Source organism: Acomys minous (genome assembly GCF_964271855.1).
Source record: "Acomys minous genome assembly, chromosome: 1".
Classification (NCBI taxonomy): Eukaryota; Metazoa; Chordata; class Mammalia; order Rodentia; family Muridae; genus Acomys; species Acomys minous.
Genome location: NC_140483.1, coordinates 141,167,178 through 141,185,833, shown reverse-complemented (window position 1 = coordinate 141,185,833; position 18,656 = coordinate 141,167,178). Strand labels below are relative to the sequence as shown.

Genomic DNA, 18,656 nt, shown 5'->3' with positions numbered 1-18,656 from the left:
GAGATCGTCTGTGCCTCTGCAGTACACACTGTGTTAGTAAGTCGTCACGTGCTGCTGAAGCTGACAGAGAAGCCAGCTTCGGTGGGGCACTTAGCCCCCTTCAGACCCTTGTGTGTTTGTGTCAAAAGTGTTGTCCAGGGCTGGGCGGGTTCTCCGGGGCCTGTGGTAAGGGGAACAGACGACAGCAAACAGCCTTAGTAGAAATGCCATGGCCTTGAAAATGGGTATAAACCTCTTGAAAATACTGTGCCCATGAAATACTGCTGAGAGGTAAAGCAAAGCACTTCCCCAAAGCTGAAGACTAGGCGGCTGTCTATCCTGTGATAGTAAAGTGTCGTGTTGGCAATGTCTAGTCAGCTGCATCCCGCCTGGGCTTCTCTTGCTTGACCCCAGGGCCTCCAGCTGCCTTCTTCGGGAGGTGGGGGAGCCTTCCCCAATAGTTGGATGATGTGTCTGATATTTTACTACCTATCTGCTGCTTGCTGATTTATTTACTCCTGTTTGCTATATGCCTAATAAACTCATGTGAAACCAAAAGTGTGGCTATCGTAGATCATTCTCCTGGTAGCACAAATAACCAAACCCCCGTGCAATTCAGAACTATTCCCTAACATCACTCTTCTGTGCTACAGAATTGACCGTTTGCTTCATCAGGTGACTGCTAAAGTGCAAATTAGTACGTTTTCAGTGTCATGTTGTAAAAGCACTTTGTCTCTTTGCTCTTCACCCAGTGTGCATTGTGACTTCAGACCACACACTAATGCCTTTTGGTCCTGGAGAAACTAATTTCCCATACAAACATCTGTTTATACAAGTTTCAGTTGAACTTGTCTTACGAGACAGGACATCCCTGGGTCACCCAGGCTACCCACAACTTCACGATCCTCTTGTCCCCACCTCCCGAGTGCTGGAGTTACAGGCACGGCTCAACATAGCGGGCTAGCCTCTTTCTCGTGGTGGTGGTTTGTTATCTGAGGCAGTGTCACTCTGTAGCCCAGGCTGACCTGGAACTCGCTCCATGGCCTAGAGTAGCCTCAGTTCTTCCTACTTAACCTCCTACAGGCCAGATAGGTTTACAGGTTTGAGGCATGGAAGTCTCACACTATGTTTTGCTCTGATTAGGCTGGTTTGCAATGAAACCTCCAAATATACTGTGTAGTGAAATAAGTTCCGGCCTCAAACCTACCATCTGTTTTCCACACTACTGAAACGTATCAAAGTCATGTTTCATTCTGCATGCAACACAGCAGTGGTTTCTTGTGTCTTCGGTAGGTGTGAGGTGCCTTCCACATTCCACTCACGTGAGTGTCGATGTAGTGAACTGGTAAAGTGGCCACTCAGATGAGAGTTTTCTCTCATTCAGTTGCCACAAAAGCAGGAGCTTAGGCAGGTCAGCGCTGATGCTGTTCACTGGATGTCTCCAGTGTCCCATCTTCACAGAGTCGCTTCCATCTGAAAAGCCACGATGGAAGCACATTTGCTGTGTCACCAGCTGTGAGCAACGAGTAAAGAGACACCAAGCTAAGTTAGTACCACATCTTAAGTAACTCCCCAAAGTGCCAACCTCCCAGCCCTGGCCCCCTCAAAAAAATCAGTTTTGATAATGTAAGGTTAGCTCTATATTCAAACAAAGAAAAATCTTCAAAATGCAATTTTCCCCAGGACAAATAGGCTCAGTAAAATCAGGATACTTTCCTGTGAACAGGAATAAATACTGTAGAGGTAGGAGAGGTGAGGGGAACACCACCAAGTCTTTTTATGAGAAATGTTGGGCTCTGAAGCAACATGTCCCTCTGTTTTGCGGACAGGGGGACATAAGCGTGACTATGACTGAGTCTTTGATCTTGGACACAGGTGGTAGTTTTTACAAATAAATTAGGAGCAGTCTGCTCTAGAAGAGTAGTTTATGGGGCTAGCTTATCTCCACCAAAAGTCAACTCTCAGTTTATTGCGCTCTTTTAAGATAAATTCGGATGAAAGCACTTGACTATCTCAGTGATCAATATTTGTTTGGAAACAGGATCAAGGGCCAGCAACCTAGTTTATGGCAGTTGATAGCAAATATATAACACTTGAATTGATTGTTCGTCACCTGCAGCGCTTATCTGCAGCAAAGAATTTGGTGGTGAACATTTCCTAGAAAGGGAATCTGCAGTCTATATCATCAATTTATTCTGTCCCCAGATTCACACCAATTACCTCCATTTTTAACAGGAGATATATCTGAAAAATAATTTAAGAATATTAATGGAAAGTATAAATGTGTCACTCTTCTCCTGATATTTACTTAGAAAATTACATGTATCTTCTGGGAAAGTGTTTGATACCTCACCTTTGTCTGTCTGTCTGTCTGTCTGTCTGTCTGTCTCTCTATCTCTGTGTGCGTGTGTGTGTGTGTGTGTGTGTGTGTGTGTGTGTGTGTGTGTATTACCTCAATTCATATAACACTACCTGTATAGTTTCAGGGATGACTGTTTGGCACTGGAAAGCCAATTGGTATGCTCTTCCCTAAGGAGGGCCACCTCCCCTGTTCCCTCAGTTATCCACAGTTCTTTGAATAGGCTTGAGGCCTCATGGGCCTTTCTCCAGCCAGTTTGGCATGTCCTTTGGTGTCATCCTTCTTCAGCCATATTTGGGCAGTCATATTGATGAGACTTTCCGGGTGTAATCTCCGATATTGTTGTGAGGTATCCACCAGAGAAGACTACACAAGCTGTGGTTGCACAGAGTCCCTGGCTCCCTGGCACTCTGGTCCCATGTTGGAGCGATGGTTTTGTGCACCGTGTAAAGATTATCCTTGTGCTATTCAAATGCTGATTTCTGTGCATCTTCAGATCTGACCACAGCCAGGCTTTGGCATTGTCATTTTTATAAAATATCTCCTGTCTATCTTCTGGGTGGAGAGAAAGGGACACAGATGAAGAAGCAGGTGCCGGAGCAAGACTAAGATGACAGGTGACAGGCCACATGACTGGGGCATAGGCCAGGCCAGTATTACCAGGTTAGACTAGCTGAGTGTCTGCCCAGAGACAGTGCCTGGAGCTTTTAATAAATATAAAGGTCTCCATGTCATTATTCAGAGCAAGGGTGGGCACAGACAGCCATATGGTTGCATTTTACAGGCCACCGCACACTTGGAGGGTGGGAGTCCTGTCCCTGTCTCTGCTGGCCTTGCTAGGGATCTGCATGGTGGCAGAGGAGTAGCTATGCCCCATCAGGGCAGGCGGGCAGGTGCTAACTCAGACAGCTTTATGACAAAAGGTCTTGATTCCGGAGCATTGCCCACCTTCAAGTATCTTTTCTGTTTTTAGTCCTTCATTTTCACACATTGGGTCAAGTAGACTGATCAGTTTAATTGTGGCTTACCCTTTCCTGCTGGGTGTTTCATATCAAGTCGGTGTCCAAAGTCAGAAACTTGCTTTTACTGTTAAGGCTGGATGAGGATCTGGTTCTTGGGGTCACTAGGGCCTGGAGGAAGCTGTGGCTCACTTAGACCACCTTTATCAGTTGTTCCATCTCTGTGAGGATGTCAAAGGCCTTGCTTGACCAAGGCTTCTCTTGGAGACATTGAGGAAATTCTCTCTCTGTGTTGACCTTTCTTGTAGACAGAACAGTGGTTAGTGTTCACTGAATGGGATCTTTATGGCCTTCCTAAGCAAGAGAAAGGGTGACCTCCCAGAATTCTTTGGGTGCTCATTTACCTTGGAGGGCAAGTAGAATATATTTTCCCTTTTAAGTGCTCTGACCTCATTAGTATAACTGCTAAGTAAGGTTATTGAACACCCAGAAGATAGTTAAGCCAATTTGATTCTTAAAAAAAAAAAAGACTTATTTATGTATTATATATATATATATATATATATATATATATATATATATATATATATATATATATATATAGTGTGGTGCCTGCATGTACCCCTGCAGGCCAGTAGACAGCATAAGATCACATTATAGATGGTTATGAGCCACCATGTGGTTGCTGGGAATTGAACTCAGAACCTCTGGAAGAGCAGTCAGTCAGTGCTCTTAACCTCTGAGCCACCTCTCCAACCCCCAATCTGATTCTTTTAACCACTGTGTAATACTTGATAAAACCTTAACAAAAACCCAGGCACTTCAAGTCAGGCACAGTGGTGCATGTTTGTGATCCCAGCACTCTGGGAGGCAGAGGCAGGTGGACATCTGTGAGTTAGAGGCCAGGCTGGTCTACAAAGTGAGTTCAGAACAACCAAGGCTACACAGAGAAACCCAGTCTGGAAACACCCCCCAAAAATAACCCCAAGCCCCCAAACCCTTCAAAATAAATGTTAATTAGGCATACACTTTAGTCAGTCCTTCGTGTTATCATGAGCAAGTCAATAGTTCCATTAGTTAAGCAGAGGTTTAACATCACTATTAAACTTTGACCTTAGACATTTTAACACATCTTATCCCCATTTGAGGTGATAACTGTGTTTTTGCATTGTGCTAGTGACTTAAAATAGTTCTTTATAGTTTTTCCACATACCAACGTCATGGACATACATGTCATACTTTAAGGCATGCTAGGCATGTTTAATCGAGAATGTTTCTGGGTCCATTATGGTCAGAGGCAGAGATGCCAGAAATGGGGTCTGGTTATCTCTTTTTCCTTGAAGGGCGTTCCAACTCTAGGAAACAGTAGCAAGGACATGATTGAAACTGCACATGAATACCTGGACTGACCAACCCATCCCTCCCTCCATCCAATAAAGCCTCAATAACTCCAAGGCAGGGGCTCAATGGTACCTCGTTTCCTGGGACCCCTCCTACTGTACAGGAGCTCTGTTCTCTCCGTATCCCTCTTAGGTTCTCCACTATGAATTCATAATAAGCCCTCTGAGGTCTCTGGGTCTCATTATTTAAATCTGAGAGACAAGGACCCCTAAGCCACTGCTCAGGGCAGCTTTGTGGCCTCTGAACTTCCAGGATTCCATCTCTCCGAGAAAGGCTGTGTTGTTCTTAAAGACAATGTCATTTAGGCACGGATGCTCTTGATCACCATCCAGACAGTCTCAAGATAGGTGACAAAGTGCAGGATTTCATCAGAGAACTAAATCACACCTCAAAGCCAACCAGAAACTCTAGTCATTGGTCAATAACCAACCTTAAGAAGGAAATAGGAAGTTTCCGCAGCAGACTAGTTGAACAGAATGTGTCATCATCAAAAACAGCCATTTTGAAGCACAGAGAGAAGATAGCATTGAAATATATTTTCAAAGGAAAAAAAAAGAAAGAAAGAAAACATTTGAAACAATGAAAAGTTTAACATGCAAGTGAAATCATAAAAAGAGAAATGGAAGCCAAAACATTCACGACTGGTTAGGAATTGTTTAAACTTTAATCCCAGCATGCAGGAGGCAGAGGCAGGTGTAGAGTTCAAGACCAGCCTGGTCTACAGAAAAGTGAGTCCAGAACAAGCAGGGCCACACAGAGAAACCCTGCCTTGAAAAGCAAAACAAAACAAAACAATAAGTTGTTCTAACTAAGTGAAAGAAAGACACAGATTTAAAAAGCTTTCTAAGTACTAAGAAGGATGATTACAAAGAAAATTATACTTAGCATAGCCCAGTAACACTATTAAAAACTAAAGGTGGCACATGTCTTTAATCCTGTCATCTAGTTTAAAAATAAAGATTAACAGCCAGGTGGTTGTGCCTCACACCTTTAACGCCAGCACTTGGACAGCAGAGGCAGGTGGATCTCTGAATTTGAGGCCAGCCTGGTCTACAAAGCAAGTCCAGTACAACCAAGGCTACACAGAGAAATCCTGTCTCAAGAAAAAAAAAAGGAATTTAAATGGAATCACCATATAATGGGGGAGAAACGCTCCAACTAGACATCTGATGCCACCAAGTGAACCTCCAGTGTCAGAAGTGGGTTACGTCTTCTTTAGTCATTGGCCAAAGCGGTCCCATAGACCAGCCCCCAGAACACTGTAGGCCATTTATTCCAAAGACTGTTGGCTACTCTTCATAACCTGATGGTAATTCTCTATCACTAAAGACATAACTTACTTATGTCATTTAACACAGAGAAGTTTAGCTGTTGCCCAACTAGAAATTTCACCCCTACAAAGTAGTGTTCATGGTATTTTGCACACCAACAGAAGAGAAAAGTAATCACAAATTGTAAGAATGTCTTTTATTCACCTGAGGCAGTTGTAGTCTTGGGGGCTTACTGCCTCCATCTGCTAACCTAGGCCTAGTCCGGTAAGCTTTTAGCCTCCATACAATCTAATCTGGATCTAGAAAGTTTTCAGCCTCTGAGACTTACTGGAGAATAAGCTCACCCTTTCTATCTCTTTCTGAACTCTGGCTGGCTGGTTCAAATCAGCTGTTCTGGCTCAAACTCCTCTCCAAGCCGACTAATTCAAACTGGCTTCTCTCAGCTTCTGATTGACTTGCTCTCCTTGGCCTCAAACTAACCCTAGCAATCTGTTCTAACCTTCTGGCTCCTTCTCGTTCTCCGGCTCTTTCTGTCTTCGCCTGTTCTCTCTTCAACCTGTCTCTATAAAACACACCTGGTAAAACTCCCCCCACTCCAATCCTGTGCTGTTCTCACTTAAGTAGCCTCTTTTTCCTCTCTCTTCTCAAGAGAGTTGGGGCTATCTGATTCTGTCAAACCTTTCTCTGATTTGTCACTTTGTCTGCCTCTCATTTAGCTGTCACTTTCAAACACGGCTTCTTCCTTCCACAAAACTAACTTTACCTTCATTGTTTGGGATTAAAGGTATGTACTAGGAGCATGTCTGCATTTCAGCCAGATTTCAGAGACCCAGAAGGTGTTTGCATGTGATCAGAGCAGCCATATTGCTGGATTAAAATTTCTCAACAACCAATTTCACCCAGATACAAAATCCTGTGACCTACAACAGAGACCTGACTGCAAGATATACTCCTGAAATGTTGGTAGAAATGTTATATGAATAGCCAACCACTTTTTGATTGGATTTAAGGCACACTTCATGAAATGGAACCCATATCTGACACTGCTATGGTTGTCAAGAACCTGAAACCAAACAGACCATAGGCAGGGGAAAACACACTGCTATCCTGCTAACGGATCATAGCCGATACAATGGCTGCTAAGGTATTGCTGCACACATAGAGCTTCATCTTGCAGTAGATGGTTATTAGCACAGAAATCTACAACTGAGGGTGCCAGTCTTCTGAGCACTTAGTTATAGATGGGATGTCTTTTTCAAACACCTGTTCCTGAGATTCAGAGTTCTGTGAAAAAGAGGAGGCAGAAGGGTTGTAGAGGTATAAAAATCTAGAGGTAGTAGATGATTCCAAGGAAATAGTGTTTTTCAGACACAACAGAGTGGATTAGCACACGAACTCAGAGAGACTGTGACAGCATACACAAAAAATGCAGAGGCTCAAATGGGGAGGGAAGGGTTGGGGGAGGGGAGCAGCAGGGGGAGGGGAGGAGGGGGAATCTGAGCGCCGAGAAAAGGAAGTGGACAGAGTCCCACTCTGACCATGAAGGCATTTGTAATTGATCCCTGATGAGAAAGGAAAATCGGTTTGCCTCAGTTGGGGTTTTATTGCTGTGAAGAGACACCATGAAAAGCATTTCATTGGGGCTGGCTTACAGTTTCAGAGGGTTAGTCTGTTATCATCATGGCGGGAAGCATGGCGGCACGCGGGCAGACCTGGTGCTGGGGAAGGAGCTGAGCGCTCTACATCTGGATTTGAAGGAGCAGGAGATTATCTTACCCTTGCCAGACCTGACCATGCATCAGCCCTCCAGGCCTGCCTTCACAGTGACCCTCCAGGCCTGCCTTCACAGTGACCCTCCAGGCCTGCCTTCACAGTGACCCTCCAGGCCTGCCTTCACAGTGACAACGCCTCCTTCAGCAAGACCACGTCTCCTGACAGCGCCACTCCTTAGGGGACCATGTGGGGCCGATTACACTCAAGCTACCACACTGTTCTCTTTCCTTCCTTTTTTTTTTGTTTGTTTGTTGGTATTGATTTTTTGTTTGTTTTTTTTTTTTTTAGGTTTTTTTTTTTTTTGGTTATTTTTCCTGATTTTCTTAGGAAAATATATCAAGCTGGGTGAATAGAGAGGTGGGGGATATGAGGGAGGGGTTGAGGATTGGAAATAATATGATCAAATATATTTTTAAAGTAAAAAAAATGTTAAAGTAGTAATAGTGGCGCAAGTGGTCTCAGTTCCATCAGTTAAATGTATGTCATTGTATGTGACCTCAGTTCTCACTATGCTGGAATACTATATAGAAATGGAAAGCAGTGACTGGCTGAAATATATAAAAACAAAGTTGAAAAGCACTAATATGTGGTAAAATAAGTAGCTGCACCTACGATATGTGTTCCTGAGCATGGCATTACTCTTGGCCACTGGTCCAAATGTCATAGACATGGACCAATGTCTTTGGAACTGTAATACGAAGCCTACCTTTCCTCCTTACAAGTTGCTTGCTCTGGTTATTTTTACAATAATGGCTCAATATGTTGTTTTCAAACAAAATCCCAAACACTGGTTTTGCCAATAAAGACTCAGGAGCCAGATGCTGGGGTGAAAGTCTCCTAGCTCAGAGAAGCAGGGAAAGCACCCAGCTACTCAACCAATGTCCCAGAAAGAAAACAACAAACCAACCAACCAACCAACCAACAAAGCTTTTACCTTCTCCACACTGTTTTTTAAAAAACCCTTAAATTGAATGTCCTTTCTTTTTCCTTCCCGTGAGTCTCTCTCTATCACTCCTCTGGGCTTCCTCTATCTCTGTTTTTTCCTATTTTTGATCCCTGTCAGCTGGTTGCTTCCTTCACCTCTTGATGCATGGTTGATTTTAATCCTATTTACAGAAAGCTCTTGGATTAAAGGTGCATTGCTAGGGCTGGGCCACATCAAAACAAGAAATGCTTTTTTTCCAGTACATAATCTCAGGGTTCACAGTGTGATCAAATATCCTGCAACATCAGTAGCAGAATTGGGTTCCATTTTTTGAGTTGTTTGTCAATGGGTTCCCAGAAACCCCCAATATTATAGGTCAATAGTATTGGTTACTCCCAAGAACTTGATAAGGCTGCACGGCTGAATGTACTATAAACTTATGTCATAGAGAAATAATAAACGTATGCCATATGGAGAAATCTGTCTGGTTCTCAGCTAGAACCTTCATATCTATTGGTTCATAGTTATGGAAGGTGCTATACACAATATCAGAGGAGAATATTAATTATAAGTCTCACCCAGCTATGAACCCTTTAAGCTACAATAATGTCCTGCTTAACAAGATATGACCACTCATGCAATAGTGGCATGAGGGGAAGTAACCAACCATTTTTTAAAAATTGGATTTGAGGCCCACTTCATGAGACAGAACCCATACCTGACACTACCAATGAGGCCAAGAACCTGAGGCTGTGTAAGTCATGAGGAAAACCCATTACTATTATTTTGCTAAATCAACATAGTAATCAAACAACTCCTAATGACCCATCGCTAAACGTACAGATCAGTGCATCACTCGACCCTCATCAGAGAGGCTTCTTCTTGCAACACATTGGAATGAAAACAGCTGATCAACATACAGAAAAGAAGACTTTGAAATGGTCAGCCCTAAGTGGGAAGGCTATTCCACATGTTTCCCCTCAAGACTCAGGGATCTATGTGTAATGGGGTGGTGCGTGTGGAAAGTAAGTGCCAGATGTGGTAGATGACTTTAAGGAAACTGTTTTCCTCACACAAGGCACATAAGAATTCACAGAGACTGAGGCAGGATGTACACGCTGAGAGTTGTTGACAATTGACTGCTCCTGGGGGAAGGAAAGTAAGTTTTGTTCAGTGGACTGACATTGGGCATGCTGACCATACCTCAGGGCAGGCCCGACACCCAGAAGCCATCGGCCAACACCAGCTGCGTTCCATGCTTTCTGTATTGTTTTGTTGTTTGAGAGAGAGATGGAGGAGGCTCTGGGAAGAGCTGAAGAAGGGGAACTGAGTGCAGTCAAAGAACACCTCATGAGCTTCTCGAGGGAGAAATCAGACATTATTTTTTTAAAAATGGATATGGGAAAGTATAGCAGTTAATACTGATTGTCCACCTGACGGGACCTAGGCTTACCACAGAAGTGCGCCTCCCTGTGTGTCTGTAAGGGATGTATAGATCAAGTACTGAGATGGGAAGACTTGTCGAAGTGTGGACCACAGAGTACCGGCCTTCATTCTCTGCTCATTGTGACCAGCTCCTTCAGAGCCGCGGACACCATGAGTTCCCCATCGTCGTCGACTGCACTCTGAAACCGTGGAGGAAAGGTGATTTTATAATATGTTTTGCCGAATGAATAAGACAAGTAGCTAATACAGAAAAACCAATGAGACAGGGACCTAACCCCAGCAGGGCAAAGGCTGAAGTGGTAGCTCCAGCTTATATCGGAAAATAAATTAATTGAAAAGAAATCTCATATATATGAAAATGAAGGCGATTAGTTTGTATAACAAATATATGCTAAGAAAAAATGTCACGAATCTTAAGAGGACAATTGGATATAAGAAAACTATGCCTCATACATAATCTTATCCTTTTTATCTTGATGAATTTAAGTTTTATCGAAGTGTAGGAATCCCTTTCCTTTATCTCATCAGATGTCTGAGTAACGATGATAAAGCACATTTCTGGAGGAAAATGTGGAAAATACACTCTCTACGGATGTGATGCAGAACATCCCTTGCTGCTTGGGGACAGTGGTAAAGATTTGTCAGTCCAAAATAGAACCAGACTGAGCCTCTTACAGAGGGCACAGCACTCTCGGGGTCTGTTTGCCTGTGAAATTTTACCTCTCCATATTTAAATCTTTTCATTGTGATTTTTTTTTACAGCTGCTGTAACTAATAAGAAAAGCACTTATCTTCCAACCAGCTTACCTTATTTAACTTGGCACATTCACAGCTTGACTGTGAATGAAAACATTTACTCGGTGAATGATCTTGCCCTGTGCACCAGCTGTCTTTTACCAACTTCCATGTTACTTAAGGAAAGCACCCAAGTTTCCAAATGAAAGAAGAAGAGACAGGGTGTGTGTGGGTGGGTGGGGGGAAAAGGGGGCGGTGACTATCATCATTGATAAAGCAAGAAAGTCTTTATCGTTTGTTTGAGCTTGAGACTCTCCGGGGTTTTTGTTGCTGCTGCTGCTGGTGGTGTTTCTTTTTTCTTTTCTTTTTTTTTTTCCAAGGCATTGCCAAACACTCTTTTCAGAATGTGGATGCACTTCATTAAACGTTCTCCATCTCAGTGGCTCAGTTACTTGTTTAGTGCTCTAAAATGATAGAATTTAAAAGAAGTAAACGGACCTTCTAATCTTCTCAGATGCCTCATCCTTCTTATGAGTCTTGGGAGGCGCCTTCTCAGAACAAATGTCATTGTATCACAGCAAAACTGCCCAGTAAACTGTCTTTGCAATGATGCTAGAACTATGTTCCAGGTCCTGGGTGGGGGGGGGGAGGGAGGGAGGAGAGGGGGGAGAGGAGAGGAGACAGAGACAGAGACAGAGAGAGACAGAGAGGAAGTGCATTTTCCTTTTATCACAACCCAGGCGGTGGCTGTATCTTTTCCCCCACTGATGGGGTCTGTATTGGCTGGTTTTGTGTCAACTTGACACAAGCTAGATTAGAGAGGAAGGAGCCTCCGTTGAGGAAAGGCCTCCATGAGATCCAGCTGTAAGTTGTTTTCTCAATTAGGGATCAATGTGGAGGGCCCAGCTCACTGTGAGTGCTGCCATCTTGGGGCTGTTGGTCTTGTGTTCTAGAAAAAAAAGCAGCATGAGGGCTGGAGAGATGGCTCATGCGGTATACCTTGATTATTGTTTCTCCTTCTCTACTCCCTCCAGCTCTCCCACCCTTCCTCTCTGGATCCACCCCCTCTCTGTCTCTCATCAAAAAGAACCGTCTTCTAGGAGAGAACAAACAAACATTACAAAATGAAATACAGTAAGATGAGGTAAGAACTTCCAGTTTGAAGCTGGACACCGCAACGCAAAGGACAAGATGTTAAACCTGAGAAATTGTGAGGAGAAAAAACTCACTCCACGTGGTCCAGTTAAACCAAGCTGTATTTGGGGGAGTGTTGGGACTGGGCAGCTACCAGTTCTAAGAGCCCGAACCTCTACCCTGCTAACTCCAGTGCCCTTTCTCTTAAGGCTGTCCCGCCACACCTCTGCTCCATTAGCATCCTAGAAAGCCCCCAGACCCCTTTTTGGCGATGCTGCTGTCCCTTTCCTTGAGGATCCTTGGCAGTTCTACCCTGAATAAAGCTTTGCCTTTCGGCCTCAGAGGCTCTCTCGTTAAGCTATAAACTCCCACTCCCATTAAGTGCGTATTTTTAGATATCTCGTTATATAATATACATGAAACACACGAAACGAAAGCTTATTTGAATGTGAGAGGATGAAAGTCAAAGGCACCAAGAAAAGCAAACTTCGGGCTGCACACCCGGGTTCCACCGCCAATGCCCCTGCTCTGCGGCCTCCCGGGCATAGGAGGCGCTATGGAGCGGCTTTCCCGTAGCCTGAAGCCGGCAGTGCGGAGGGAGAGCACCGGATGCGGAAGCGCACCGGGGAGGGAGGAGGGGCGGTGTCGGGGAAGCGCACCTGAGCGGGGAGCGCACCGGAGGGGTGTGGGGAGCGCACCGGATGCGGAAGCGCACCGGAGGGGGGTGTCGGGGAAGCGCACCTGAGCGAGGAGCGCACCGGAGGGGTGTGGGGAGCGCACCGGATGCGGAAGCGCACCGGAGGCCCGGGAAGGTTCGCCCAGCTGCGTCGGAGTCCGCGCTGCAGTTCTCGGGCGTTGCGGTTGCCCAAGGTTAGGTCCCGCCGGCTCTCGAGAGGGTGTGTTGTGGTTTGCACAAGCTGCCGGAGTGGGTTGCTGACAGTCGAAAATTCAGACTTAATTGATTGTTGTAACTTCTGGAGCTTCGAATGCACCTGGGGTTTAGTGAGCTCTCCGCGGCGACCCGCGAGGTAGACTACAGCCTTGCCGGGAAGCCTGGCCCCCCCACCCCCACCCCCCACCCCCAGATCCCTGCCACGGGGAGAGGAGAGAGGGAAGGAGAAAGAACGAATGACAACAGAGATGGAAGAGTCATTTTAAAAAATACACAATGAGATATGAGACATAATAAAAATATGAAATACGTGCCACACAACAAATAGATACTGAGAGGCTTATTAAATGAGAATGGGAGAGCAGGAAAGGGGGCGCCCCAGAGAGATAGAGATAGCAAGGGAGGAAGAGGGAGAAATAGGAAGAGCGGTAAGAGAGAGAGGTAGGTGGGTTTGTCCTGTATAGTGCTGGATAAGGGCCACGCTCAGTGGCAGGTACGCAATGACGTCACAGGTAGACTATTTTACCCTGTTTTACCCAGTGGAACCTAAAGCACCACTTGAAAAGAAACACATGGCGATCCTTCTTGGAGCACATCTAGAACTAAAAAGAGTGTTTGCTTGTTCTAAGAGCTTTGAACCCAGCCTGATGGAGCGCGCCTTTAATCCCAGCACTTGGGGGAGTGGGAGGGAAGGCAGGTCTCCGTGACTCAAGGCTGGCATGGTCTGTGTAGGGAGTCCAGGCTAGTCAGGGCTGCCTAGCAAGACTTTGTCTCAAACAAACAAAAGAGAGCTTTACCAAAAATTAAGTACGAAGGGGAAAAAAAACCAAATATATATGGTTTTTAGGTGATAACCTCCAGTAGCCAAGATGTCCTCAGGACCCGAGCCTCCAACAGTTAAAACAGAACCATCGAAAGAGAGAAGCTTTGAAAGCCCAGGCCTGCGAGGGACACGCACAACAACCTTATTCCGAGCTGTGAATCCAGAGCTTTTCATTAAACCTGTAAGAAATACCTCCCAGAGACTTATTCCCAGAGACATTTTGTCCTGACTGAGACCCCTAAACTGGTCATGTGGGTCAGACCTTTAATCCCAGCCCTTGGGAGACAAAGGCTGGAGGTAACAGCCAGCCTGGGGCTTCAGCCTGAGACTCTTGTTACAAGAAAAGCATAGTATATATTGCATAAAGGTCCAGCGCCACCTCTGGGTTTTGGTGTCTACTGAGGTTCTCGGAATGTATCTTCCATGGGTGGGGGGTAGAGGGTCGGGGGGAGGTTACTCTAGTAGACATGGGGGCAGAAGCAGAAACTACTGTGTGTACTACTCCTGTGGGCATGTACTGCCCAAGGAAAAGCCAGTGTGTTAAGTATAGACACATAAAGAGGTGGCCATGTCTGGTTTATGTATTTACAGGGATTACAAAATATAGACATGTGTGTCTCTGGAAACTTCCCACACCTTTAATTCACAGCTAGATCACTTTAATTTTAAGAGTCTTGGGTTTTCTGTCAATATCTTAAAGGTAATTAAAACAGCCTAATACCTGTTTCAGTTGCTAAATTTCTTGACTAGAGTTGGTTCCCAAAACAGAGGGTTTAAGTTTCATTGTGTACATAATGTAAGTTATGAAAGGTTTTTGTGACAGTTGTCCATTCCTTAGGCAAGAGAAATAGCATGTATACAACAGTCTACACGTTCTGACGACGTAAACTAGGTTTCATTTGTGTTCAGAGGGGAGACATCTCCTGAGCAGTGTCCATGCCTCTCTCCTCACTGCACTTTCGCCTTCCCAGAGCAGCGGTCTAAGCTGTCCAGCCTACAGGGAGAAGCAAGAGTCTTACGTCACCTGTAAAGACTTGGGTGTTAAGCTGCTTGAATAAATGATTATAATTAGTAAAATGATTGAAAATACTGTCACTAGACGCTAGGGTGGCAGTGATGGCTTGTCGTGCCAAGAGGGAGGTATGGTATGGTGGTGGGCTCTCCTCAAGTAGCACTTTCCAATTTTCTCTGTTTGACAGAACAAGCCTGTGATGGCCTTTGGGCTGGTAGCCCTTTCCCTCTGTGTGGCTTACATTGGTTATCTGCATGCGACACAAGAGAACAAGAAGGACCTATATGAAGCTATTGACAGTGAGGGACATCGGTACATGAGGAGAAAAACATCCAAATGGGACTAAAGTGCTGCTCCTGTCAGATGGAGGGCTATCAGGCTCGGCAACCTTTACATGAAAGACTTTCTCAGTGTATGGAATTGTGTTGCTTGTTCCGTAGTCTGTTAACAAGAGAAAATATACAATTTGAAAGCAATTCACTGTGGTAAATTTAGTCCCGTTACAGCTGCAGCTATAATCTCAGTATTTTTCCACAAAGAATCTCTCAATATTTCTTCTATGAAAATGCCATGAGAATGGAATTTTGTTAGTTATTAAATTCTGTATAATAAAAGAACCCAGTACAGTTAAATTTGCATGGAGTTTCTAATGTTTTAAGATGTGAATTGCACCTTTTCAGCAATGCTTTACTTTTTAATAGAGAAGCTCTCCCCTTCTGCTACTAAAATCATGATTAAATTAATGAATGAAGCAAAGTAATTGGCCAGGCAGTGGTGGCGCACGCCTTTAATGCCAGCACGCCGGGAGACAGAGGCAGGCGGATCTCTGTGAGTTAGAGGCCGGCCTGGTCTACAAAGTGAGCCCAGGACAGCCAAGGCTACTACAGAGAAATCCTGTTTCCAAAAACTAAGACCAAACCAAACCAACCTCAAGCCCCAAAGTAATTGAAGTTTTTCTTTTAGAAAAATAATAGAAGACAAAGTAGGGAATAGCCTTAAAAATGCATTGGCACAGGAGAAGACTTTCTGAATAGAACACCATTAGTACATAACACTAAAATCAATAATTTAAAAGGGACCTTATGAAACTGAAAAATACCTGTAAAGCAAAGGACACCGTCGTTCAGACAATGTGGCAGCCTAGAGAGTGGGAGAAGATTTTTACCAGCTCCACATCTGACAGAGGACTAGTATCCAAAAATAAAAAGAACTCAAGATACTATCAAAAGATATCAAAAAGCTAAATAATACAACTTAAAGTGGGAGTACACACTTAAGCAGAATTCTCAGTAGAGCATTCTCAAAGGGCTGAGAAACATTTAAAGAAATGCTCAACATCCTTAGCCACCAGAAAAATGCAAATCAAAACTACGCGTGTCAGAATGGCCAAGATCAATAACACAAGTGACATGTCCTGCTGTTGAGGACATGGAATAAGGGGAACACTCATCCAGTGCTGGAGGGGCTGCAAACTTGTACAACCACTGTAGAAATCAACATGGTGGTTCCACAGAAAGATAGGAGCCCATCTGCTCAAGACCCAGCTCTACCACCCTTGGGCATATACCCAAAGGATTGGATGAGAGGTGGGTCAGAAATGGAAGGGGAAGAGGGAGGGGAAACTAACCAGGATATATTGTATGAGAACAGAATCTATTTTCAATAAATGGTGGCTGGGTTATAATGGGACTGAGGAGGTGGCTCTTCAGGTAAACCACTTGGCCACCCAAGGAAGAGGACATGAGTTCGAATCCCAGAGTCCATTTAAAGCTAGGTACAGTAGAGTGAATCTGCAATTGTAGTGTTCACACGGTAAGCTGGGAAGTGGAGGCAGCAGAGTGCCCAGAAGCTCGTGGGCCAGCTAGCCTGACACACAATAGAAACAGCAGAAGAGACAAAGACTGACATCTCAAGTTTCTCTGCCTTCCACACATATACCACACACCCCTGCTCTAACACACATCACATGTCGTAAACATACCATGTTTTTACTTGTCTTTAATTAAATACTGCCTAGTTTATTTTTATAATTTGTTGTTAAAAACACAAGACCAAATAAAAACAAATAAGATCTCTTTACTATATTGCATTTACCTTATATATTTTAAACTTTCCTACTGGGGGTTTGTACTTGTTTTTCTAGATATTTACTCCATTTTCCAAGCCATAATTGGAACTTAGCAGAGAATCTCATCTCTGAAATTTGGTTTTGTTGATATACCAAATAATATCAGCGTAGACAGAGGTTATCGTAATGTTAGCAGCTAGTATTTCATTGTAGTTTTGCAAAGTACATGAAGATGTGGCTTGATTTATAAACATCAAGAATTGTAGCTAAGGCACAGGAAGCTAGCGCCGTGGGCCTAGAGCTCGCTGCTCACGCAGGAGGCCTGGATTCAGGCATGGCAGGCAGTGCCTGGCAGCCAGTGCCCTGGTGGAGGCAGAGGCAGGTGGATTCTGCAGGCTGCCTCAGCCAGCCCAGCTAAAACCAGGAGCTCTAGATTCAGTGAGCAATCCTGTCTCAAGAAATACGATGGAGCATAATAAAAAGGTCCCCAGTGTCAACTTACGCATGAGTAAGCATCCCTGCATTCACACCCATACATTACACACTCAAAGAGTAGTTAGTTCAGCCTGTTTTCAGCGTGTGCACTTACTGGGGCATTGCCATCTTCTAGATTCCTATTTAACAAAGCGAGTAGAAATTCAGTGTCAGGGTAATACCTCTTAGGTAAAAACCGTCAGAGGTTACTGCAGTACAGAGGGGCTGCAGAACCTGGGCAGCATGCAGCCTTCGGCCATATAATGCCCACGTGAGTGACTCCGGCAAGCGGGACAGTCACGCGCAGAGGTGTGAGAAGTAATATGGGGGAAGGACCACTATGAACTTGAGAAGCAAGTACCCAATTATACTAGTTTCTACAAAGTGTTACAGGTTATATCAGTCTTTGTATCCGCGAAGTTTCAAAGGTATCCTGGCTGAGTCTTCATGTTTTCATCCCTTGTCTGTTGACTAAGGGCAAACTCACAGAGATCCACCTGCCTCTGCCTCCCGAGTGCTGGGGTTAAAGGAATGCGCCACAAGTACCCTTTGAAATAGTCACAGTATTTTGAACTTTGAATTTGACTCCCTCTAACCCTGTCATCAGATAGTTAGCTAGATAGCTACGAACAGTTAAAAGGTTTACCCAGGTAGCCTGCAGTGATTCTCAGCCAGTGGGGACCCAGACCTCCTCCCTCCTAAGTGCAGGGATTTCCCCATCAAACTACGCTTTCCCTTAAGTGCAATGTCCGTGTAAGAACCAAGTAGTCTTTAATCCCAGCACTCGGGAGGCAGAGGCAGGCGGATCGCTGTGAGTTCAAGGCCAGCCTGGTCTACAAAGTCAGTCCAGGACAGCCAAGGCTACACAGAGAAACCCTGTCTCGAAAAACCAAAAAAAAAAAAAAAAAAAAAAAAAAAAGAACCAAGTAGTCACATTAGCAGGTAAGCATAAAATGTTCAAGCATTGAGCACAGGAACATTCCTATATTTTGAAACAATGTGAAGCATTGCCAACTGCCAAATCCTCCCCTGCTGATAGAACAAAAACGTTTATCAAACTTTCCGCACTAACGTAAAGTGTTGCTTTACAGACTGTCGTGTTAAAGAAGGAACGGTTAGGATGAAGTGGGAAGCTGAGTTCACATGGTTGAGGAGGAGTTGTTCAGAGTGGCACTCTCCTAAAGAGTGGGGGAACTGACGGGTTAGATCTTCAAGCAAATTTTTGTTTTGTTTTTAGTATTATTAATTTGTTTCTTGATATTCTATTTACTCTAACCCCTTTCATTCTTCCCAGGCCTGTTATGATCCTTTTCTTCCTACAGTTCCTTTTCTCATATCCATATCTTTTTGTTTTTGTTTTTGGGTTTTTTTGGTTGTGGGTTTTTTTTTGTTTTTGTTTTTTTAA

At 44.3% G+C, this 18,656-nt stretch overlaps 1 protein-coding gene across 2 annotated transcripts; it reads left to right on the top strand.

The window, feature by feature from the left end:
• Positions 1-12,693: 12,693 nt before the first annotated feature.
• Positions 12,694-15,341, top strand: SMIM8 (small integral membrane protein 8). Of its 2 annotated transcripts, none has more exons than XM_084784716.1 (3): positions 12,694-12,852; positions 13,722-13,878; positions 14,897-15,341. In XM_084784716.1, the coding sequence occupies exons 2-3, from the start codon at positions 13,744-13,746 to the stop codon at positions 15,053-15,055; spliced, it is 294 nt and encodes a 97-aa protein (XP_084640842.1). In that variant the 5' UTR covers positions 12,694-12,852; positions 13,722-13,743; the 3' UTR covers positions 15,056-15,341. The 2 variants fall into 2 exon arrangements, with proteins under 2 accessions (XP_084640842.1, XP_084640843.1); XM_084784717.1 differs by having other exon boundaries at positions 12,748-12,878.
• The last annotated feature ends 3,315 nt before the right edge of the window (positions 15,342-18,656 follow it).